Genomic DNA, 24,927 nt, shown 5'->3' with positions numbered 1-24,927 from the left:
ATGTGATAAATTGTTCTGTTCTTGGGGATAATACTGTATCCAAAAGTATGTATTAATATTAACTTTTAGCTTTATTTTGTTTAATAACAGGACAATTATAATTTTAATACTACACACCAATGACCATAAAAACACCACAGTAAAATGTTATATTGCTATATACCAGTGTCTGCTACTGCTGAGTCTAGAGTTCATGATGAACCGTTCAAGAAATTATAAGTTAGTACGAGTGTTAATTTATTTTAATTGCATTTAAACTGTACCTGATCATTTTCTATACTCTACATTCCCTGTCATTTGGCTTAGCTCCACTGGTTAAACATACATTTGTATATCTTCAGTTAAACAGTGTAGTCCAGCTGTTGTTCTGCGTGCTTTAACCCCCTTTCATCCTGTTCTTCAATGGGCAGAAACCCCAAACAGCTGGTATGATTTGGGTGGCAAATCATTCTCAGCAACGCAGTGACACTGACGTTGTGCTGGTACGATTGGATCAGACACAGCAGTGCGGCTGGAGTTCTTGAACCCTGTGTCCATTCACTGTCCACTTTGTTAGACACTCCTACCTTGTTGGTCCATGTTGTAAAAATGTAAAGTCAAAGAGAATAGCTCATCTGTTGCTACATGGTTTGTGTTGATTGCCCTCTAGTCCATCAGTGGACACAGGATGCTGTGGGCTGGGTGTTTTTAGTTGGTGAACTAGTTCTTAATTCAGCAGAGACACTGAGGGTTTTTTTTTTTTTTAAAAAAAGCTGCTTTGTCTGATTCACTTGTTCTCGCTCTGTGGGGGTCTGGGCCATTGAATAATTAGATGAAAGGGGGCTAAAAAGTATTCAGAGCTACAGCTAGGCTACAGGTTAATTGTAAAACTACAAACCTCACCTATGTGGACAGCAGAGCTGAGACTGGACAGTGAGTGTAGAAATGCAGAGGTGGCTTTGATGTTTTTATTAGTGCCCAGTTGGAGATCCAAGTTCATCTGTGTGTGAGGGGCTGGTCAAAGTGTGTTAGAAAGGACACAGCAGTTTCTTATCAGGCTTTAACTGAAGAGTTATTGATAACATGCCCAGTAAAGCACAACGCACTCCCTACCTTTACATGATTCTTCCTACCTGTAGATTGTAAGGATTTAAAAAACAATTCTGGTAATGTTTGCACAGCAAATAAACAGTTAAAAAGGAAACAAAAAACACTGTAATAAACACGAGACACATAAAATACAATAAATGTTTTATTAAATGTCTATTTACAGCACATCCCCAGTCAGGAGTGCAGTTTCATTTTTGAATTTTGGTTCTTACATCTTTAAATTAGCTACTGAGTTCATTTCAGAATAACACTGCATACAACTGGACTTTCCAACATTAAAATGAACACAGAGGGAGAGGAGGAGGGGGAAAAACCTCGTCCAGAAAATGTAGCACAAAACAAATCCACAGTGGGGACATGAGCTCATTTTACACCAGAGGAGGGGCTGAGAAGAATGGTCTATAAATCTGGAATAAACCCATTTTAAAATGGCTTACATAAAATTCACGAATTTAAACACAAATAATTAGTTAAAAAAATAATAATAAAAATAAACGTGAGATTTTATCCTCTTCTCTGTAAGAGAGAGAGAGAGAAAACAAACTGATTTAAACCCTGGAGATGAACTCAAGCAGAGACACAGCTGCAGGAATGAACCTTAAAAGCTTTAAAGTGTTAAAATGAACTAAAGCAATGGAGTGAAGTTTTTGAAGATGCTGTTTTGCAGCGTAGTGAAACTGAACTAAAACAAACAACCTACTGAACTTTTTTTTTCTCAAGCAGAGGTGGATTAAATATCTGGGTTAAAGGAGCACTTCAGTGTTTTCCAACAATCTCCATTACTACATCTGTAGTGTAATGTTTATTACCACAAATATGATCCCTGATTGCTTTCCCTGTGTTCAGAAATATTCTGAAAACTGACAGGTGAATCATTTTTGCACAATGATTTATTTTTTTAAAAAGATTTTTTAGCTTGCTTGTTTCTAAATACAGTGAAATAAATGTGAGATAATCGGTTATAAATTTAAGACAGACATCTGGCTGAAAAACATTAGAATATTCCATTAAACCCAGAGTTTTTAAAATTTAAAGTCAATAGGAATAGAAATCCTTCATTCTATCAATAGGGCTTCAGTAATGTAAGGTAATATTTCTTATTCCTGCACCACATCATAACACGTATTTGTGCTCTATTAAGGATTAAAATAAATCTGCATATCCACATTTTTGTGTCCTGTAATTTCTAAATGTGAAAACAGAAAAAAATAACAATTAAAGCTGAATTATTTAAAAAGCCAGCTCTGAAACCCAAGCAGTAATTTCAATAAAAGCTTGATGTGGCACTGGATTTAATTAAACAAACCTGAAACTAAAGAAAAACCCTGTGATCAAAGGATATGATTATTTTTGGGGCTGACATGTAAACGAAATAAAACCAAACTACTTCTGTGCTGGTGTTCAGCTGAGATGAAAATTACAAAAAAGGCCTTTAAATGTAAGCCAAATAAAAATCTGTTCTTATACATGATGAAATCAAAGAAAATGTCCTTTTTTAAATCTGTTTCTCCCAAAATGGAATTCTGCCCATATCTAAAAATAAAAAAAACAGACTAATCGATAATAAAATAGCAGATCTGAATAGAAACAGACAGAGGGGGAGTGTATGACCTCAGTCCGTCACTTTTGCTGACTCGAAGTTGACGGCCAGTTTTCTTTGTCTGCGTTTGGAGGCGGAGCCTGGTGTGTGGGGGGCGGGATTCTGCAGAGGTGTTTTAGGGGTGGTAGGAGTTGGTTTGTCCTCAGGGTCCATGGCTCTGGAAGGTGGGGGGCTTTTGGAGACAGTCGGAGGGGCTGCTGGTGATGGATGAGATAGGCTTTGGGAATTAGAGACATTTGTTATCTCCTGACTCTTCCGTCCTGAAATTCGCTTCTTAGTCACCTGTTAAAAACAAAAATTAAAAAAATAAACAAATAGATAACAATAATTAAGAAATTTAAATCATTAAAAAGTTACAACACATTTTCTGTATTAATATCTCTATAAGTTTAAAAATATTAAAACCACACACTTGTTTCTACACACAATCTCCATTCTTTAAACTCCACTGACACCACAGGAGTACTCCTGTGTTGGAGTAACGTGAGTAACAGGAGTTAGTTAGTGGATCAGACACAGCAGTGCTGCTGGAGCTTTTAACCCTGTGTCCACTCACTGCCCACTCTAATAGAGTTCCAGCACTCAGTTCATAACTGCTCTGTGGGCATTCTGAGCTTTTAAAAACAGGGGGCTACAAAAGTATGCAGAGCAACATATGGTCTACTGTTCGTAAGTGTAGAAATACAGAGTGGACAGTGGAGCCGAGAGAGGGAACAGTAAGTGTTGAAACAAAGAGGTGGTCATAACATTCTGACATGACTGTGTTTAATTAAAGAGTGTAGTGGGTGTGTTTACAAAACATGTCGTGTGTGTGTGTGTTTTTCTGGGTAATGTGAGACGCCTTGCCTGCAGGGGGATGAACTGGTTATGTGAGCCGATGGAGGAGGAAGAGGACGGTGGAGGGGGTCGGGGGAAAGTTCCTCCGTAAAAAGGCTGCGGCACCTGGGGAGGGAGCACTCCTTGCATCCCCCAAGGGACAGGACCAAAGCCCTGGGGGGGGATCAGAAGGCCACCTGCACAAAAATGTGGATTAATTACAGCAACCATTGTACATAAGGGTATTTGACCTGTTCAAATCAGAGGGGTGAAAATTGATAGTTATGTCTGCATGTGTGTGTTGAGCCTGTGTTATCCACATGGCACCGCCCATCTCCCACAATAACAGCAGCAGTGGGTAAAGAAAGTCCAGACTTGTCACATCATGGATTACTGTGTTCTCACTGTGAATGGCACTCAGGGCCCGCTTGTCTATTTAACGTGGAATGAGTCTCACCCTAAATTAATCCTCTCTGATTATACATGAAGCACCATCTACCATTTATATCTAAGATCTTAGAAAAAGCTGTTACCAACAACTTAGTTCACATCTACACAAAAATCATATATATGAAATATTCCAATCTGGATTTAGGCCACTGAGACAGCTCTAGTCAAGACAAATGATCATCATCTTGCCTCTCTATCCCTGATGGTGCTACTTGACCTCAGCACAGCTTTCAATATGAAATATTGATAATTCTCCTAGAAATATTGTTGTTGGAATCACATGGACAGCCACATCATGGTTCAAATCTTACTTAATGGAGTGTTGTCAGTTCATAGATATAAATGATTTAGGTTCCAATTATTCTAAAGAAAGATTTGGAATTCCACAAGGCTCTAGTTATAAGAAACCATGACATTAACTTCCACTGTTACGCAGACGACACTCAATTGTACATATTAGACAAGGCCGATGACAAACACAGATTAAATTAAATAGAGGAAAGTGTAAAAGACGTAAAAGGCTGAATGATGCATAACTTTCTCCTTCTAAACAGTAACAAAACAGAGGTCCTGGTTTTGGGTCTAAAAGCGGCAGATTTAAATTTAAATCTGGCTGAATTTCCAGATATAGTTGACCCGAATTTATCACTCGATTAACACATAGGCAGTATCACTAGGACAGCTTTTTTACATCTTCACAACATCACCAAGAAAAGAAATGCTTTATCCTGCAGGACACAGAAACATTAGTACATGACTTCATTACTTCAAGGCTTGACTTTAACTAGTTCAAAATGCTGCAGCCAGGGTCCTCTGGCTGAATATATCAACCCGGTTCTATCATCACGTCACTGGCTGCCTATTAAATTCTGTATTGATTACAAAATTCTGTTATTGAAATATAAAGACCTACAAGGGCTTGCTCCTTAATACCTTCAAGACATTATTTCTTATTATGAGCCTTCACGATTACTCAGATTGCAGAGTACTGGCTTTTTAATTGTTCCCAGAATTCAGAAGGCCTCAGTTGGGGGAAGAGCTTTTTTTTTTTATTTATTTTTTTTATAAAGACCCCAACTCTGGAATGATCTTCCAGAAAATGTTCGGGATTCAGACAGAGTTATAGTCAGAACTGACGCCACACTCTAGAAATGTTCACATTCTCTGCTTTACATACACCCAAATAAATCAAAACTAATTCCATTCCACTAATTACCCTTTTCCGAGTAACTGACTGATGGATGACTCCTGCTCCATGCTTCAGACCAGCTGCCAATGCTCCAGCCATCACCACTTGCTTTGGACCGACCCTACATTGAAGTTTTCATGGACTCCTAACTATTACTACCAGCAGATTGACCAGAGGAGGATAGGTCCCTCCTTGTGAGCCTTGGTTCCTCCCAAGGTTTCTTCTTCAGCTCTGAGGGAGTTTTTCCTTGCCACTGTCACCCCTGGCTTGCTCAACTGGGGATTTTTACATTCTTTATATTTCATGTCAAAACATTGTCTTTACTGGAATTCTGTGAAGCTTCTTTGTGACAACATCCATTGAAAAAAAGCGCTGAACCAATAAGTTTGATTTGATTATATCTGTGTTTTCACCTCTGTCCTAACAGCAACTACAATTGAGGCCACTGGGAAAAGAGCTTCTACACAAATTAATGAACGGGTAATCTTGTAAATAGTCCATTAAACCAAGGAATAATAGGTGTGTAAACACATGGATCTGATCATATATCTAATTTGCAAAAGACCTAAAAGCAGCTGTCTTTATTGCTAGTGTAGGGGGGCCTTCTGGGGGGCGTAGGGATATAATTGGCTGCAGTGTAAGATGGATATTTTCTGATGTCCAGCTGAAATGTAGCAAAACATCTTTCTATAAAATGCTACCATCATTTTACAGCATTTTACATCAAAAGCACTGTCTGAAAACTCAGGTACATGCAAGACACAGGTAACACGGAATAATTAATGGCATTAACCCTGACCTGGGGGCTGTCCAAAGATGGAGGGATGAGGCGCCATCGGCCTCATGGGCTGAATCCCAGAAAAGAGAGCGGGAGGAAGTGGAAAAGAGCCCACTGCCGTCTAACACAGCCCAGAGAGAGAGAGAGAAAAATAATTATTATATAATGCATTACTATACTAAATAAATGAAAGTTTTATTAAAAAAACAAAACAAAAAAAACCCACAAAGCACGAGAGAGAGAGAGACAGAAGCACAAGAGCGAGAGAGAAAGAGACTGATTACCAGGCGCTGAAGGGCGAACAGTGCTGCTTTCTCTTTGGCCTCACTTTCAGAGGGACACTGAGGACCATGAACCAAAAGCCCGTTGGACAGTTTGACCTGACATACCATCAGACCCTGTACACAAAGGAAACAGGGAGTCACTCTGTGCCCTAAACCACATTAAAGTGTGTGTGTGGAAAGTGTGGGCAGGGTGTCAGCAGGGGAAGGTAAGAATATGTATGTATGTATGTATGTATATATATATATGTGTGTGTGTGTGTACCTGTCTATTTCGTAGAAAAGTGAACTCAGGGGGACTCATGTTCATACCCACACACACTCGGCTGAGCTCAGACGCCATGCTGATAAGCAATGGGGGCTGGGAGGCTTCTGCCTGGGTGGGGTTTATCCTAGCAGCTGGTACAAACAACACAAATGTTTTAAAACAGAATTATAAAATGGCAAATAAATATCAGCAGGCCGAATAGTCAATAGAAAGCCCACACTCCATATGAAGCCCAGTGCTGAGCCACTGTTATGTTTATGTACAGGTTTATATTTAAAATCCTGTTTTCAGAGGAGTTTAAAAGGCCTGCTGATTCTGAAGTAAGTTTCAGTGATGTGTGTTTTCCGTACCCAGTTTTTTAGAGGATCGTCTCCTGCCCTGCTGCTGGATTCCTGGGTTGCTGTCATTATGGGATGTGCTGAAGGGGGCGGAGTCAGGGGCAGGGCCAGCTGATCCTGAGCTGTCAATCTTCAGCATCTCCTTCAGCATCAAGGTTCCTCGCTACTCATGGCAACACACACACACAAACAGTTTTTTAAATTATATATATTAATATATTAAAAATAAATAAATAAAAACCCATTGGAATTTCAAACGTTTTCAAAACTTAAAATGAAAAAATTACCGCGACCCTGAAATGGAGAAGCGGAGAAGAAAATGATGATGATGATGAAAATGAAAAAATTCCATACTTTACAAAGAACTGTGTGTAGCTGTGTTATATATACACACACACATACATACACACACACACACAGAGAGAGATGTAGAGACCTGAGCAAAGGACTGTGGAGAGAGCGGTTCTGTCTGCTCTATGGGTTCATTCTGGACTGCTTCTGGGTCTTTAGAGATTTTCAGGCTTGCAATAAGCTCCTCAAACTCTGCATTTGCCTGAAACAAGACACAACTCCTTTAAATGCACGGAATAACACTTCCTTGTGGAGCAGTTCCTAAACATGAGTGGGTATGAGTGAATTTGAGTGAGTGAGGGGCTTTCCATCTAAAAAGGATTTTGAGAGTCAGAGAGAAAACTTTAATCTGTGAAACATGAGAACACAAAGCTCAGGAACACAGCAACAATGATATCTGTTCCAGAATCATTTACTGTCACGGTACAGTTACGTGATGTGTATATTCCAAAATACTTACTATAAATAAAACAAAATACATACATATTTGCAGCTAGGTATAATATTAATCCAGACTTTTTGTCATGGATTGCAAAAAATACATTTATATATAATGTATAATACCTTGTTTGAAGGCTTTTGTGGCAAAAGGGCGAGATCTTCATTTCTCTTCAGCAGTCTAATACTTCCTCCTTGACCCTGTAAGAACACAAAAAAATGTCGTAGAAACAATGAATCTCAAATCAATGCATAGTGAAGTAAAAGGAAAAGTTGTGATGTGATGCTCAGGTTTGAAGCAAGGGTTTGTAAACTAACAATGTTGCAGATCCCAGATGATCCACATGTTTATTATTCATTACACTCTCTGTAATGACTTTGTCATGTATTTGCCCAGATGTCTTTAACCTCTGCGAGCATGTATAGTGCGCGTAATTATGTGCTTATTTGATATTATTTTGTACTAGGTCAGTGGTTTATCCACACAGGGGTCAAAAATGTCATTTATCTATTTGTGTTAAATCCTTAGACTTTATTGAAACTAGAAAATTCCAGTGCATCCAACAACAAAGGATGCCCTGCATCGTTTACACAGTGCTAGGAAACACGGTGCATTCATGTTGTGTTAAAAATGCCTGAGGGAACTGTAAAGTAGGAAACGATATACACCCTTTAATAAAGCACTAGGTTGTGTATTTGTGCGTGTGTGACGTACAGGTTTACTGTCAGCATACTGGCTCTGCTGCTGCTGACCTTCATTCTGCTTCTGCTGTCCACAAAACAATCATGACAGAGAAACACACACAAGATAAACATTAAATACCCCACAACAAACTAATCCCTTGCTTATTTTTTATTTGCAAATGCAATAGGCATTCAACACTGATCAAAATTTAGTAACAAAGCAAGAACACAGCACACAATTTATATTTAGGGATGTCCTGATCCGATCTCAAAGATCGGTATCGGGGCCAATCACAGCATTATTTTACTGATCTGTATCAGCCTTATTGAGCTTGATCCTTCTTTACATCTAAATCAAATCAAATTTATTTATATAGCGCTTTTCACAACTGATGTTGTCACAAATCGGCTTCACAGAATTCCAGTAAGACAAGGTTTGACATGAAATGTAAAAACAAAACGTAAAACCCTCAAGTGAGCAAGCCAGGGGCGACAGTGGCAAGGAAAAACTCCCCCAGCTGAGGAAGAAACCTTGGGAGGAACCAAGGCTCACAAGGGGTGACCCATCCTCCTCTGGTCAATCTACATAACAAACAGAAACATCCTAAAAACACCTGGATTACCATATGAACTACTTTGATAGCTATATGCAGCTGCTAGGCCTTTCCACAGTAACAATCGTCCAGTATCCCATCTGCGGGAATGTAGAAATTACAGAGAGTATCTCAAAGAATTCAGCCAATCAAATCGCACATAGCTTACATGGTTTTGCCAGTGAGCTGGTGGTTTCTGAGGAGGTCCAGAACTCTGGAGAGACTGCCAAACATTACTGAAGTCCTCCTTCTTACCAGAGCCCTGAGAACAAACACGAAAACACACACACAATATCATTATATGAATACACACAGCCTTTTTTGACATATAAGCCCGGTCCCTCCTGGCTGTGTCTTTTTACCTTGTGTGTGTGTTTCTGGTTGATGGTTTTGTGGGGAGAGTTTCTGTTGCCCTGAGTGTCGTTCGCCCTGAGAGCCAAACTCTGCCTGCCGTTCTGCTGTTTAAAAAGAACAAAACAAAATACAAATTACATTATAGTCAGTGTTCTGACAGTTCTGTGTGTGTGAGTGAGTGAGTGAGTGAGAGAGAACGTTGGAGGGTACTGAATGAGCTCTGAATTGGCAAACAAATAAAAACTCGCATTGTTCTCTTTTGAGAGATTTTTTAATCTCTGTTTATAATCTCTCTAGTTTTCTTTGGTTAGATTTTAGTGGTCAGGCCTAAATCTTGCTCAGACGATATCTGGTCTGCCACAGAACCAATCAGATTACACATACGTTTGTGCCCTCCAAACAATAACCAGCATTCAAGCCCACCTTCAATGTCGGCCCACTGCTGATATTTCACTCTTTCATTCATTCTAGCGTTTTACTCAGAGGCACTGTAAAACATGGATCTTCAGTACATTTTAACGAAGGCACAAAAATGTGTGTGCGCAAGAGACACACAAAATGTGTGTGTTCTACAGTTCACATACTACATTTACATCACTGGCCGCATCTCAGCTCTTGGGGCATCCAAACCCAGTCTAGCTTAGGTAGTCCAGAGGTTCTTGCTAGCACCATCACTCCTCTACTGTGATGTGCCCTGCCCCCTCAGTTCAGAACAGGGATTTTAGAGTGAATTCTGGTCACTCTAAAACAGTATTATACTAATTAAAAGTGGGTTAAATAATTTGAAACAGCATCAGCAATATCAAGGGTTAAACATTATCATATTCACTGACAAGCTCTGACAATTAACACATGGAGACTTTAAATGACTTATACTGGTGTATATATATTTCTGATTAAAACTATGTTTGAAAGTTTCTAAGTTTCTAAACTATATATAATGTGCACACACTGTTCTATTGTTCTTGTTTAGCAGTGTTTACTTTGAATGTCATAGCAGAATCACATCGTTTGGATGACGGTCTCTGTTTCAGAACTTTGGGGTGCTGTGTAAACCTAGTTTTACCTGTGCAGGTACAAAAGGAGACCGTGGCGAGTGGTTGAGAGCCTCCAGCTGGTTCTTGGTGGAGCGTTGGGTGGGTTGCGGTTTGACGATGGCAGTAAGTTTGTGGGAGCTCTGCTCCTGACGACTCCCGTGGCTGAGGTTTATTAAGGCACACGGCGGCAGCCTGTAGCCCCGCCCTGGAGAGCACCTTTAAAAACACACATGTATAGAGAGAGACACATTTACAGTCAGACACAGAGGAAAATAATTTATGTCCAATAATCTGCAAAAAAACTATTTCTTAAATGTACCGAGTGCCACACCTGATAGTGAGTCCTCCAGCAAACTCCTCATCAAACAGAACTTCATACATCACTTCTGCATCTCGCTCCGCTAAAAACACAAACATCAAACTTTATTAAGGCCCAATTCTGAAATAATAATATTGGAGGTAGGTGTTTATACGAATATTTCTGTCAGACACATGTTAAGACAAGCTCAAGATCTAGAGATACACACACTTTAAATATATAAAGCATATAAACATAAAAAATAAAACAAATTTTGGAATCACAAGCTACTCAAGGTTCATGATGAAGGGTTTGTGTGTGTGTACCTCCTTTAATGCCGATTATAGTCCCTCTGAGTCCCAGCGGAACAGAGAAACTCTCTCTGACGTTAACAACTCGATCGAATAGGTGGTACTCAGCATCCGGGTCAGGAACAACACCGTGCTGCTGCTCTAATGGCTACACACATATACACACACAAACCACAGATACACACGGGTTATCATTCAGGAATATATAAATATATACAAGTACATTGCTACTGAATTCTGTTTCACTGTTTTGCAACACCACCGTTACTGATATTCAAGGCTTTAACTGTGTATATTCTTTATACTGAAAAACATTAGTTATGACTTTATTTTTAAACAGGTTTACTTATATACACATATATTTATGGCAAGGAGGTATTTCAGAGAAGAGAACTTACCCTAAAAAGCAGATGAGGTTTCACAGTAACTCGCACCTTCTTGCTGCCCTTCTTTGTCTGTTAATCAGAGCAGGGAAATATGATTATTGAAATGACTGCATACAAACATTTAAAAAAATTGTTTTCCATTGCCTCCATCTTTAAAGCTGGTATAAAAGTGAAATTGGACTAACATTATTTACTGAAAGACCCTTGAACGATTAATGTCTGATGCTGTTAGCAAGTGATTATGAAAACCACAAATATATCCTATTAAGTCAAGTGAATGTGAATAAATTGCTGTTACAGATTGATTGATATGGTTTAAAACAGTGCTTTTTAACATGGCCCCGCATAGTTGGGTCTGTACCCAAGACAAATATGGGCTTGTCTGGTGGAGGGGCAAACTTTGGTCAAATCTCGTAGTACCATGTCTCCTTCATGTGCACAGGTTTACAGAATGTTAGGCGCTAGGTTCAACCCCACACAGATGCTACATGAGGTTGCTTGTGGAAGTGTGTGTGTGTGCTTATGATAAAACCTTCACCTTGGTCTTCTCTAGCTCTTCCTCAATCTTCTCCACGATTCCTGCATCCAGAATCTGCAGGTCACATGACGCTCTGGAGGAGGAGCTAACAGGGTGAGTTTTTAACCACGCCTGAATCTCCTGAACCTTCTCCGCTCTGAGAAAACAAAAACACCATTATATCCATTAACAAGATTAGAACTGACAAATATATTTGTCTTTATTTTACTATAATTTGAAACTGTATGCCCATGTTCAGACATCTCTAAGTGAGAAATCCTTGTATGGTTGATGCCTATTGACCTCTGAATACTGAAAACTGCTTGCTTCTAGACAATATTTCAATATCAATATATAATTGCAATATAAAATGTTTCAATAAAAATATGATTTTTTGACACATTTTCAATATTTCAACATACATTATTTGCAACATCTGTCACTGACTGACGTTCGTTATATATCTATGTTGTCAATTCAGCACAATCAATTTAAAATTTAGCTTTAAAATATCAATATTTACAAAGCTAACTGGTTTATGTTTGACGGTGATGTCATGTGGCTTGTTGGTTCTTGGAAGTCTTTCAGTGGATTTTATACTGTTTATACAGAATTATATCATATCAACCAAAATTAAGAAATATGTTGTGATATTAATTTTGCCCATAATGTCCAGCCCTAATCTAGACTCTAGTTAACTACATCTGTCATCAGTCAAACGTTAGATTAGGAGGCATTTCCTCTACACGCAAAGGTATAAAACAATTCAAATGGTAAATAGTGAAATATATTCTTGTATTATAGCCTATAGTAACTTCTACTAGCAAACATATCTCGAAAGAGAGACTAAGTTCAGGATAAGTGTGAAGGGGAACTGTGCAAAACAAACACAAAAGCCATGTGCTGTACCCATTCTCATCATCTCCAGGCCAGATATCATCTTCGTAGAAGACGTCATCGTGGCTGTTCCGGGCCACAAAGTCAAACACCTCTGCAAATCTCTCCAAATACTCGGCTAGCAGCTCCTCCACACCAGCTGAGTATAGCCACTCCTTCTCTGTTCGCTTAGTGTAACCTGGAACCTCCTCATTCTTCTTATTGAATTTGAGATTCAGACCCACATTAGCCCTCTGCTCTCCATGAGGACTGCGGAGGAAAAGATTGACAACATCTTAACAACTCAAAATATAATCTAAGCCTAAAATATATGACATTAGCAGCAACAACAAATCATCCTCCACATATTTTATAAGCTCTGCATTTCCTCTGAAATTATTCTGCTAATATGTTACAGTTTAAAGAGACTCCAGTAGAAGAAGGATGCTAAAAATCAGAATGCTCTTTTTGTGTGCATCAATTAAGCAGATGGAGGTGATTAGTAGCGTATTCTAATAAAGACAATAACTTTACTGACTTTTTCTTGGATCCTCTTCCGATGAAGATGCTTCCGGAAAACCTGGAGACCAGGTAGCTGGTAATCCCTAGACGAGAGGCGAGGACGTATCCAGGACTGTACTTCACTGAGTATTTCTGAAACAGCAATATATCTGTCAGTCTTTGCTAATAGCAGTTTATTTCAGTCCTCTCTGTTTCCTACCAGAACAGGTGAACAGACTGTTAAACTGTTTGCTGTATATCATCATCTTAATTTATGACTTGAACAAAACCACTGCCCTGAATAACAACAATTAAATAAGCAAATAATATTTAAAAATGCATTCATATAAACAGGTGGGCTCACATGCTGGTTCTGAATTAAGGCATCGAGTTGAGGTTCACATGGCATGGTGAAGACCACCCGGACACGGCCCTCGCTGATGACATCACTGGAATCTTGCACCTAAGACGAGGGAAAATACACCGTACATTTACAAATCAACAAATCACCACCGTTTAAAAAAAATCTGTATAAAAAAATTATTGAATTATAAACAAAGCGAGTGGGTTTGGTCTGAAATGCTACAAAAATAAATCAAGAATTTCACAAAGTTGTAGAGAATGGAACCAGACATTGTAAAAATAAAATGTTTCTAAAAATAAATAGTTATGAATATATTGCCTTCTGCATCATTTTGAGGAGGTACAACAAGATGTGCTACAGCATAAACAGATTCCTAAATAAAAGATATTAATCAGATTCACATCAAACCACACACAGTCACTTAGATAAAGTTATGGACAGCCATTTCAGCAGCCCTCACCTCTCCAAGGGCTCCGTAATATGGGTTCCCAACCATAAACACGCTGGTTCCCAAAGGAAACAACTCCTCCAGAGTTTTAAATCGAGACAAAGACGAGTCAAAGGCCTTGATGTCCTAAAGAACACACACAACATCAAAATGAAAATGTGTTTTATGGTATATGCGCTGAAGTGTAACAAGTCCTGGGCTAAATAAATACACTCCAGTTTAATTCGCAGGCTGTTCCAAGCAGAATCTGTGGCAAAACCTTGAAAATAATATATGCTTTATATTTACTTTATGTTTAAACCTAGCTAATGTATGTTTCATGTTGTTTGTGTTGTGTATTCTGTAAATTATGTTTAATCTATGGTAAATTAAAATTTCTATTGTATGAATTTCACTTCTTTTACACAGGTGTCAACTGAGAAGTAAATCTCTTCATCTATCCTTTAGATGAGATATATCCACACACACCTATCCATCCAGTCTCTTTGTCTCCCACCTATCCACCTCTTTGTACATCTATCAATCAATCAATCAATCCACCTATTCATCCATATATCAGGGGTGTGTCTAAAGGGGTGGCGCCAGACTGGGAATTGCCTAGATTCAAACCTAAAGGAAATGCTTAGACCTCAATGTATGTAAGGTGGTTTAAGCTGGAATTACCTTGACAATTGTTTGAAAAGGGAAAGGCAGGATCTGTTTTCCCCACTGTTTCTCCAGATGGACGCTGCCATTCTGAGTGACGATGTATTTCCTGCCGGTCAGCAGCTGAGTGTACAGTAGGATGTCTGTCTCGTGAATCACGATCCCTTTACGTTTGTTGTGGCTGTAAATAAACATATGAGAGGCTATATGATACACAGAGAGGGTAATGTGCTATTAATTCTTCATGAATATTGTGAATCCCCTGCGTACGTGTCCTGTGTGTTCAGTGTTGTACAGTTAGATGTGTCACTCTACAGGTAGAATTTCCTGTGTTAGTGTGACACAGGGATTCTGACTCTCATTTTTGTGCTTTTGCTGTTTGGTGGGAGAGTTAGCCAGGTTGCTAACATGGTGGTCATATGGTGTAATATTTATAACAGAAGAGTCTGTGATTAAATAGTGTTGATAAAAGAGTAAGAGAAGTGAAATTTCCATTAGGATCTGGAGTTTGATTTTGTGTTCTTTTGATTACTCGCATCATTGTGGATGTGAGAGATGTCTCCTCTCGCAGTAATCTTTACTAGAGATCTGAGCTGAGCCTTTGGTTGAAGTCGCTTGATGTGACATCATTTGCTTTTTGGGGCACAGCAACAAAACACAGTGGAAACCCATGGAGCAAGAAAAGCAAGAGCCAAAGAAAGCTGAACAGCTTTGGCTACTGATTTACTGAGTCTGCACACAAAAAGGTGGATCAAACCAGATTTTAAAGCCATCGATGTTGGAGATCCAGAAGGAGTTAAACCAGTCTATTCAAAATGTATGAGGTGTTGCTGAAAGGCCACTGGTTTTGATTTGTAAAGTAAACCTTACTATTCTGTAAGGCCCTGGACATCCTTGACCCAGTCCTTCTGCTCCTTGTCACTGAGATACAGCACTTTAACCGGAGGAGGAGAACTGCTCATATACAGCTTCTGTACACCAGGGGGTTCCTCCAGGAAAAACCTGTGAAAGAGAGAGAGAGAGAGAGAGAGAGAGAGAGAGAGAGAGAGAGAGAGAGAGAGAGAGAGAGAGAGATTACAATTAGGCTGCAGTAATGTCAGGGGTCAGTAGGTTACATTTATGTGGAAATATAATTTATATATTAATTATTCACAAATAACTCACTTTGTCTCTCCATCAGAAACAGCCACCACCCTTGCCTCCTCTAAATGAGGCCAGTTTACAAACACAGATTTCCCCAAAACTAGTGCTGCTACATCCTCCACAATCTGTACACAAACAAGGGAATGTGTCACTTGATGAGGGGTGTTCAAACTTACAGCAAGCTCAGTACTGACTGTTCTGTATTTAAAATGTAATACTTAAATGCAATATTAATAAACAATATTAATTTAAAATATAATAATTCTGATTAAATCCATGGCATGGGCCCATTAACAGTTGTTGCGATACAGTGACACAATGCAGCTCACCGGCACCCCCTGCTGGCAGGGTAAAATTTCCAACATCATGTTCTCTCCTCTGCTGCTCTGCTGGAACACCATCACTCCGATTTTCTTCTTATAAAACTGAGAGAGAACCAGAATATCAGAGTTAATCTTATCATAATCTGGTCTAATCTGGTGATAATCTGAGTTAATCTGATGTGGATGAGGTTTACTTTGTGGCGGATGTGTTGAAGCGTGGGGAAGCCGCAGAAGTACAGAGTGCTGCGGTCGATTTTGCGGTTCACGTAATCCAGAGAGACTCGCCATGCACCCATAGGCACCGGGGTCACCCTAAAAACACAAACACAGGCACACAAAACACTATAGACAGTTTGTATAAACTTTATAGAGAAGCATAAAATGAAACATAGGCTCTGGATCAGCTAAACATGGGCCTAAAATCCCCACGTCCAATATCAAATATTAACCCCCCAGCACTAGGCTGTGGAACAGTGGAACTGTGTTCTCTGTAGTGAAGAAGCGCCATCCAATACCTTTATAACGAGTTGGAGTGCTGTTTGCAATCCAGACTTAATCAACATTATCAAGCTTAGTAAACTGACTTTATTAATGTCTGAATACCATCAAATCCTCATAGCAATGTTGTGGTACCTGGTGTGGCAGTGAGAGATGCTGGGGAAGATGTCTGGCAGTGGAGAAGCGAAAGGAAAATCCAGCTGTTTATCATAAAAATACAGACAACACTCTGAGTGCCTGTTCCTTTTCTTCTCTGATTGAGTCAGGTGAGGAGTGCATGGCTCCATGGCTGCCAGCAGCCGTTTCTGAAGAACACACACACAAACAGAGAGAGAAATTAAAATACACAAAAAGCAACAAATATATTTTAAAGCATTTGTGTGTAGCACAGTGGTATTTCAAAATTCAAATATTATCCATTTATTTTATAGTAACAGCTGCATAAATGAAAATTGTCATTTTATTAATCAAAAATAACATACAATTGAAGTAATTTGAAAATGGCCTGAATTTGTTATGAGCTCCATCAGGAAAAAGTGCTGCAAATGCATGTGATGGATTTGTTCTTGGGAATAATATTGCATCCAGAAAAATAAGTTTTGGTTTAGAAAATTTAAAGATGGAAATTCCGATGTTAGTGAGTGAATGTAGAGAATATTTTTTAATAAAATAAAAATTGTCATTTTAAAATTAATACTTGTACTCAATACTGTTACCTAAAAAGACAAAAGAGCATGAGAATGTTTAAATGATTTGGAGACTTAATAATAATATTTAACCAACACAACCAACTGAGTCTGTGTTATTTATTCACCTCATCAATGAAGGGGATGAGCACCACTGCTTCCCACTCCTGCTGCTTCCCATTCAGGTCAGTTTTAAAGTCCAGGGGATAATACTCGATGATGGGGGAACTCTGGGATGTCATCAGGGGCTACAATAGAAATAACACTGTAAACAATGTGAACTGTCTTTAGATTCCAGGGTAAATTCAGAGACAAAGCAAACCAGACTCCAGAGCCTATACCAACAGGGAACCAGGTTATTTAATCCCTAGTGCTAAAGAGGTTAAGCATAAGAGAGGGTAACTGCAATAAACCAAGTTAAAATCCTCCAGCTCCTCTGTGTAGGCATGTTTAAATTTGCACATTTAGCCTTTTTTCTCATATGAACTCCAGGTCCGCAAATTTTCCGGAGTGGGCCTTTCAACATGTGGAGTACAGCTGGAGATTTTCTGTGTCAGATACATTCTAAGGGGTGTGTGTATTACCTGGTAACCTGAGGGCAGCAGGTCTTTGCTGGCTGCAGGCAGGACGGCGAGGAGCTGCTCAAACGGCATAAAGGGCTTCCCCAGATCAAAGGTCAATTTTAGGCCAGCAATGTTTCTCACATCAGACAGGAAAGGGGCATAGTGGTAAGGGTAATACCTATAAAGCACAAGCAAATCTGTAACCTCCTCCAAGCATTCTTCTTCAAACTATGAAACCCATTACACTGACTGTCCCAGTCGTTTCTGCTGCTTTTTAGTCATAAAATTAATTTACTGCTCTTCTAAAACTACAAGGGAGTTACATTTATTTTCCATAAAACCAGCCTCTGTATTTCTAAACTCATTTACTATTCTCTGAGCTCCACAGACCTTATTGGTCTCTCTCTAGTTCTCCACATACTGCTCTGCATACATTGTTAGACACTTTTCTACTGTTCTTCAATGGTCAAGACCCACACAGATCAGGAGTAGCAATAAAACTGTGTAAATACAGATAAGCTACCATTTCTGACTTTACATCTACAAGGATGAACAACAATTTACGTGTGTCTAATAGAGTGGTCAATGAGTGGTCACAGGTTTTAAAACATATCTGTGTATTTTGTTGCTGGCTTAAGATGATAACAAAGCTGTCCTGACTAAATAAGAGTGTAGGGACATGATTTGACCTGGGCACCCAAACTTTAACACAGTTGTTTCCACTGTTTTCTTACCAGCTCCAAGACTGTACTCCGTGGTAATAATAATGAAGAATCCACTGAATTCCTTCCACATAGCAGCAGGCCTGATTGGCCAAAAACTCACTGAAAAAAACAGATGGAGACAGAGAATAGAAATTACATTATCTATAATCACGCAGAGCGTACAGCCTCAGTCTATACAGCTTGGGGCTTTGCTCCAAGCTTTTCCTGGCTTCTCCCTTGGCTCACTGCCTCGCTGGGGACATGGTGCATGGCCAGTAGCGAATGAAGCCCCTGCATCCGCTAGTTCTATACTGTAAAATTTACTTTTATAGTGCTCATTTCCTCAGGTTTTATATTTATATTTAATTTGCATTCATATACATATATCTTAACACTTGTTTTGATTTCCTTTAGCTGAAATACAAATTTGGACTCATCCTAATCCATCCTAGCTTCAAAACCATGAAGCCAAATGGACCTGGTTCAAAAAATTCAGGGACTCACTCAGAAACGACTTCAACTCCCATCTTGGTCATGTAGTAAGTTCTCTTATACTGCCGGAACTCTGCCTCAAACATATCCTCATCTTCACCATCCTCCTCAGTGCCTTCTGATGCATCAATAAATAAATAAATAAATAAATAAGGGATGGGGAAAAGGGGATTAAGGGGAAAAATTCAGACTGAATCAGCATCACTTTAACTAAAGCCTCATGGATTAACAAGACAATTTTACCATCTATGCAGCCTCTCTCAACTCTTTGTAACATCCTACGTTCCCATATTAAAGAACTATATAACATCTGATAAGAGTTCCTCAATATGGGAACGTATAATGTTCGCATATAAAAGTGTTTTTTGGGAATATATTATTTGCTATTTTTAAACATTCAAGGACAGCATATTGATTAATGCAAAGCCAAAGTAAATTTTATGAAGGTTAATAGGTGTGTGTGTGTGTGTGTGTGTGTTTGTGTACCTCTGCCTGAAGCACTGCGTGAGTCTTTGCCTCCATCCAAAGCAGCAAGACAAAGAGAGTTTTCAAAGGACTGAAAGGAAAACAGAACAATTATAGCTAACACCAGGAGCTGTTCCACATGTCAGGATTTCTCAGTTAGCCAGATAAACAAAGTCCAATTAAAAACGGATCCTTCAGCTCTTTTCTTATTGTACAGGCAGCAGCTTGCATGTTTGTGTTTTTTGTTGCCCACCTTGCTCTTCTTGCCCTTTATACTCAACTCCTCCTCTGCTGCCTGACCGGCCGCTTCATTCAGATATTTATTTCCTACTTTGCTTTCAAACCACTTCAGATCCACAAACACCTCGCTGAAATGCTCCCGGTCAAACTGGAGGACACATCAAAACAGAGTACAGATTTAACATCCCTGTAACTGCAGAAAATGTATATTACAAATTTGAATAGTGAAGACGAGAATAAGACAACGTTAAGGTTTCAAACTAAAAGCTCTGAAACAATAACTAATGTACAATTTATTTCTAAATCTTTGACATTGTAAAACAGCTGTTATACTGACATCTAGTGGCCTAGATGTGTCAGAATTATCATCAGGTGTCATAAATCATTAATCAGAAAGCACTGAAATCTCACCTCAGACAGTTTCTCTAGATACTTCTCAAAGTGCACTAGATTTAGATTTCCATTTTCATTGAGGTATCCTACAGAGGGGCAAACAGACAGAGGGAGGTTAACACATTACCAACCAAAAACCCACCCACACATACATGCTCACACAGTCAACTTTTTCTCCTAAAGGAAATTAACCTGGAGTGTGTCTTTACAACAATAACAGCCTCTAATTTTCAGGGAAGTCTTTACACTATACATGATATCATTGTTGTGAGTATTTGATGGTACCCATTAAAACATGAGTGAGTTGGTGGATGATTCCACCAGTTCTGGATCACAAACAACTCCAACCCATCCCAAAGGTTTTGGATGGAGCACCATCTCTCCTGAAAAGTTTCACTGCTACACATCCCAGTTTTGGGGGCTTTACACCCCTCTGGTAGACACTTGGCGCCGAGAGTTGTGACTTTAAGCCTTTGAAGCTGGTCCAATGTATGTTAATACATTGGTTAATGCTCTTCTATGGGCACCATTAGTAGCTGAGTTCAATAGTTCACGAATTACACAGAGTGTCTGAATACTTTTGGGTAGAGTGAACACAGGGAATGTCTCACCCCCCAGAGTGGGCAGGACGCTGATGTAGGTGCGGTACAGAAGGGGCAGGGCATCATGGTTGATGTGAAGGTGAGGGAGGTGAGGGATGAAGTCGTTTCCAACCAAAAAGCCCATCAGAACCCAGTCATCAATGATTCGTTCCAGATCGTATTCAAATGAGATCTGATCCTAAGATGCAAAGCAGAGAGAGAGGGGCCTTGATCAGTCAGGGTAGTTCCGATCTGGTTATGCAACTGATTATTACCTAACAAAACTAACAAGGCATATTCCTACAGAAAAACAGCCTCTTTTACATATCTTTAGTTTTGTTTTTTGTTTTTTTTATGAAAAAGGCTCCTGACCCTCAGAGAGGAGAACTCATAGTCGATGTACTCCCTCATGAGTGAAAGATGGAGCAGGTGGAAGGTGGTCTCCTCTGGAGCTGTTATTCTGAGAAAGGAAAAGAATAAACTATGCTTAAAATACTGAAATTTATCAGCAATGTCTACTCATAAACACAGATATAGCGTCATATGCACGCATATACCCTTCCCTGTGACAAAAACAAACCTCTTCTGAGACTTTTTCCCCCCAAAGCGTACCTCCTCTCTGAGGAGAGAGAAGTGAGGCTCATGGCTGGTGAGACCAAGCATAATCTACACAGAGAGAGAGAGAGAGAGAGAGAGAGAGATTCAAGCAGTTTTCATATACACACACAGGTTTATAAATATATATAAAAACACACCCACATACCAGGTCAGCGTCCAGGCCATAGAGGCAGTGTCGTGTGTTCGGGTCATGGCCAGGTTTAGCTATTTCGGAGCGAATAAACTCCATTATCTTGTGCTCACCTTCTCCGGGGGTCTACAAGATAAAGACAAGATTAGTGATGATCGCTCCCACACACAATCAATCAATTAATAAAAATATAAGGGTCCACTTTAATTATCCCCACCTCATGACCTGATAAATACACTCTGACCCCCTGCCACATTCTGTCTGTGGAGAGTTTATTGTGAACAAAGTAATTGAGCTGCTCCTGAAGCCGGGCCATGAACTCCGTCCCTACACAGACACAGACACAGGGTGAATAAACCAGAGCTCATTCCTTCATCACCTCAGCTTTCACAAACCTCTAGCACATGAGAACCACCTTCACATTTGCTTCCTACACTACACGGAGCAGTGCCAAATTAATTAATTTGGTGCTTTCATAACATCAACCCTAAAAAAGATTACTTTTGGGTTTTTTGTTAGGCACCTGAAAAGCCCCAACCCCAGTGCAGCGATTTTTACTCTGGATTCAGTAACTCCTGATAATTGTTTACAAACCTGGTGTGATGCAGTTGGAGTCAAATCTTGCCTCTGTGGGTAAAACCTCGCCTTTTTCCAGAGCCTTCTTTATTTTATCCTCCGCTTCTTTAGCAGATCTAAACACAAACAGAGCAGAATATTTTGTATTGAGAAAGCAGAAGAAGAGTGGAGTTTTAGTCGTCTCAGATTTAGTCTCAACAGTCAGAAGAACATTATTGGGGATCTCTCCTTTGGTGCAGTTTTCTAAACATTAACCCTGTCACCAGGAGATTTCCAGTTTGACTCCTGGTGATGCCTCGGCATCTAAGGCCAAGAGTCCAAGAGAGCACAAACGTCCTCATACATTGTAGGTGGTAGGAAGGCCATCCATTTCACTTCATCACAACGTGCATTGTGCTAATGAGCACAGGCTTCCTCCTGCAAGCATGTTGAGCTGTCCAGTGAGGTTGAATTAGTGGCAGAGGAATTGCATGCTCAGATTCCCCCTCCAAGTCTAGTGACACTGCATGACTGAATCCCAGCTAATGGTGTGGAATAGGTGATAACACATAACTTGTGAGAAAACTCAAGTAAACATCTTTTAAAATGATGTGTAATATTTGAATAAAACTGTGATACATATTACAAAAGAAAAAATACTGATCAGTAAGTATCCATCAGGAAAACATTAAAACTCCTTTGGTTTTATCAGATTTCTGAGCTAAACTCATACCTGAATCTTCGTCCCCGCTGTTGGTTCATTTTTGCTCGAGGAGCAACACCATCCACTGCCATGAAGAAGACTTTCCGGGGCTTGATGATGCGGAAGAGCACCTCTAGATAGTGGAAGATATCGGCAAAGATCTTCTCCTCCGTAATGCGGAAGTGCACATCCTCATCGTTCGGGTGCGAGCACTGGTGGATGATCCCATTCATGTCCAGGTAGAGATTATCAAACTCTGGGATCTGGGACAAATGACAACATGTGTTAAAAAAATAAATGTTTCAATTAATTATAATCCTCCTTTTATTTAAACTGGTATGAATACAATTCTGAGTTAACATAATTGTTCAATAATTTTAACAACTAATGAGGTAACCACATATTTGGGTTTTTAAGAGTTATATACAAATGTTTTTTTTTATACAAATCTGTTGAGCAGATTCCTCAAAATGTTCAGCATATTTTGTTGTAATTTAGGAAGCCTTTAAAATGTCACTATTATCAGGCTGGTTAAGAATTAAACCCAACAGGCACATTACTGAATATTTCAGTTTGAGACATATGCCTGAACTAAATAAAGATTTTAGAAATATAAATTTTAGTCCATAATCTGGAAGCATGTTCAGTGCCATGTCCCATAATAATTTTATGTGAGTAAATTTTAAAAGAGTCGGTCTGGTTCCACCACTTTCCCCTGTCCTGAGACTTAAATTATGTTTCTCTGAAACAGAGCATTTCAGACCATACCAAAACAAACAAATCAGGGTGTTTATAGCTTTAGCAAATATATAATTCGAGACTGTGATAATGGCATGAACTTTGCCTAAATAATTACGTTGGAAGAACATAAAGTATACCACGTCAGAAAATTTCCCAGCCTTTGTGGGAGGCTTTATTGCATTGTGTCAGTGTTAGCAGGCCAGAATCATAATGAAAATTCCATAGATTAATTAAAAAAAAAGTGTACGTGCGGTGTAAAAAGCTGAAGAAAGTAGAATTATAGAATTACAGAGAAAGAACTACACCCTTAAACACCAGGCAGAGGGGAGAATGTATAAAAGTCCCCCTGAAGTCTATATTTAAACCCTCAGCAAACAGCAGCTCCAAAAACAAACACACAGCAAATACGCTAACGTGGGGCTGGTTTGGGGCTGTTCCTGGATCCAAACCGAAAGAAAATCCAATTCTAAAGACATGTTAAGACATGTTTGTCTTTTAAATGAGCAGGCCAATAGCTTTCATCTATTTTATAAACTGTATTATTGTCTCAAACCGAGAGATTCTGACCTTCTGTTCCTTCACCACTTCACTCAAACAGGGATATCTCTCAGAAATCCAGCGATAAAATTTAGGAACCCCCATTCTGTCCGAAACGAGGGTCTAGCGCGTCCTAAAACAGAAGAATAAATCTCAAGAAAGTGTCCAGAGGTAGGAGAAAACCAGCAAAAACTTTGCCGAATTTGCTATTGCTATAACAGTGGGGGACACCGTAGATATGAGTGTGCAGCGGAAATGTCCGGGCGAGGGGCGCGTCTAAAATCCTCGCTCCTTGCTCCCTCTGTAGGGCACTAGTTTGTGAACCAGGTAGGCAAAGTGGAAGTTAAAGATTAGCTTGTTCTTTTAAAAATATGTGAATGACATTGACATGCAACTACACACCTAAAAGAATAAAATATCTAATTTAAATATAATGAAGAATAAAATAAATTTGGGGCGTGTTTTTAAGAGTTTTAACAATATTATTCCACATGCACATGTGTAACATAAACTAAACATTTTAACCAAAAGTATTTGACAGACACACATTACTTATATGTCTTTTTCTTATCACATGACAATAAAAATTATATATAATTATATATAATTGTAAAAATGATATTTATTAAACACACTAAGACCTGAAGTGAAAGTATCGTCCTCATTACATTATGATATTTAGCTATAAATTAAACCTTATTTAACAGATTGTTTAGAGAGATAATCTTTTAGAACAATAACTTATATTTATCAAGTGTTGAGTCAGAACCACTGTAAATACGTAGCGAGGTTAGCTTAGAATCATTTATAGTGTTCACCATTTCTTATAAGTCAACATGTATGTGTTTCTCATGATATGTATCTTCTTTCCGTGTGATAGTCCATTACTCTTGCCTTGTCAGAGGTGAAGAAAATGTTGTCAGAGGACCAGCATAGGAATGGT

General features: G+C 39.1%; 1 protein-coding gene across 4 annotated transcripts; it reads right to left on the bottom strand.

Moving 5' to 3' along the window:
* Positions 1 to 1,246: 1,246 nt before the first annotated feature.
* Positions 1,247 to 24,205, bottom strand: LOC136675997 (5'-3' exoribonuclease 1-like). 4 transcript variants are annotated; one of them, XM_066652840.1, is made up of 41 exons: positions 24,015 to 24,205; positions 22,737 to 22,969; positions 22,043 to 22,140; positions 21,666 to 21,775; positions 21,464 to 21,574; positions 21,281 to 21,366; positions 21,073 to 21,160; positions 20,731 to 20,899; positions 20,138 to 20,205; positions 19,740 to 19,874; positions 19,508 to 19,577; positions 19,034 to 19,139; positions 18,560 to 18,649; positions 17,847 to 18,003; positions 17,391 to 17,510; positions 16,712 to 16,881; positions 16,273 to 16,390; positions 16,085 to 16,180; positions 15,777 to 15,880; positions 15,483 to 15,614; positions 14,631 to 14,793; positions 13,980 to 14,093; positions 13,520 to 13,618; positions 13,193 to 13,308; positions 12,688 to 12,924; positions 11,800 to 11,935; positions 11,274 to 11,330; positions 10,891 to 11,023; positions 10,598 to 10,667; positions 10,296 to 10,482; positions 9,238 to 9,333; positions 9,045 to 9,137; positions 8,314 to 8,367; positions 7,725 to 7,799; positions 7,246 to 7,362; positions 6,822 to 6,972; positions 6,469 to 6,602; positions 6,207 to 6,320; positions 5,944 to 6,043; positions 3,536 to 3,702; positions 1,247 to 2,971 (listed from the first exon to the last, which is right to left on the bottom strand). In XM_066652840.1, exons 1-41 carry the CDS (start codon positions 24,087 to 24,089, stop codon positions 2,702 to 2,704), a joined length of 5,019 nt encoding a protein of 1,672 aa, XP_066508937.1. In that variant the 5' UTR covers positions 24,090 to 24,205; the 3' UTR covers positions 1,247 to 2,701. The 4 variants fall into 4 exon arrangements, with proteins under 4 accessions (XP_066508937.1, XP_066508938.1, XP_066508939.1 ...); XM_066652841.1 differs by having other exon boundaries at positions 8,314 to 8,364; XM_066652842.1 differs by having other exon boundaries at positions 9,238 to 9,330.
* Between the last annotated feature and the right edge of the window lie 722 nt (positions 24,206 to 24,927).

The sequence above is a fragment of the Hoplias malabaricus genome, chromosome X1, assembly GCF_029633855.1.
Source record: "Hoplias malabaricus isolate fHopMal1 chromosome X1, fHopMal1.hap1, whole genome shotgun sequence".
NCBI lineage: Eukaryota > Metazoa > Chordata > Actinopteri > Characiformes > Erythrinidae > Hoplias > Hoplias malabaricus.
The sequence above is the reverse complement of the archived record's forward strand: the minus strand, read 5'-3'. Positions and strand labels throughout refer to the sequence as shown.

Excerpts from the sequence above, each read along its gene's own strand:
- LOC136675997 (XM_066652840.1), bottom strand. The coding sequence starts at position 24,089 with ATGGGGGTTCCTAAATTTTATCGCTGGATTTCTGAGAGATATCCCTGT. Across the intron at positions 18,650-19,033 it reads GGAGTTGAAGTCGTTTCTGA|TGAGTTTTTGGCCAATCAGG; the intron begins GTGAGTCCCTGA and ends TGTTTTTTTCAG. Across the intron at positions 15,615-15,776 it reads GTTTCTGATGGAGAGACAAA|GTTTTTCCTGGAGGAACCCC; the intron begins GTGAGTTATTTG and ends TCTCTTTCACAG.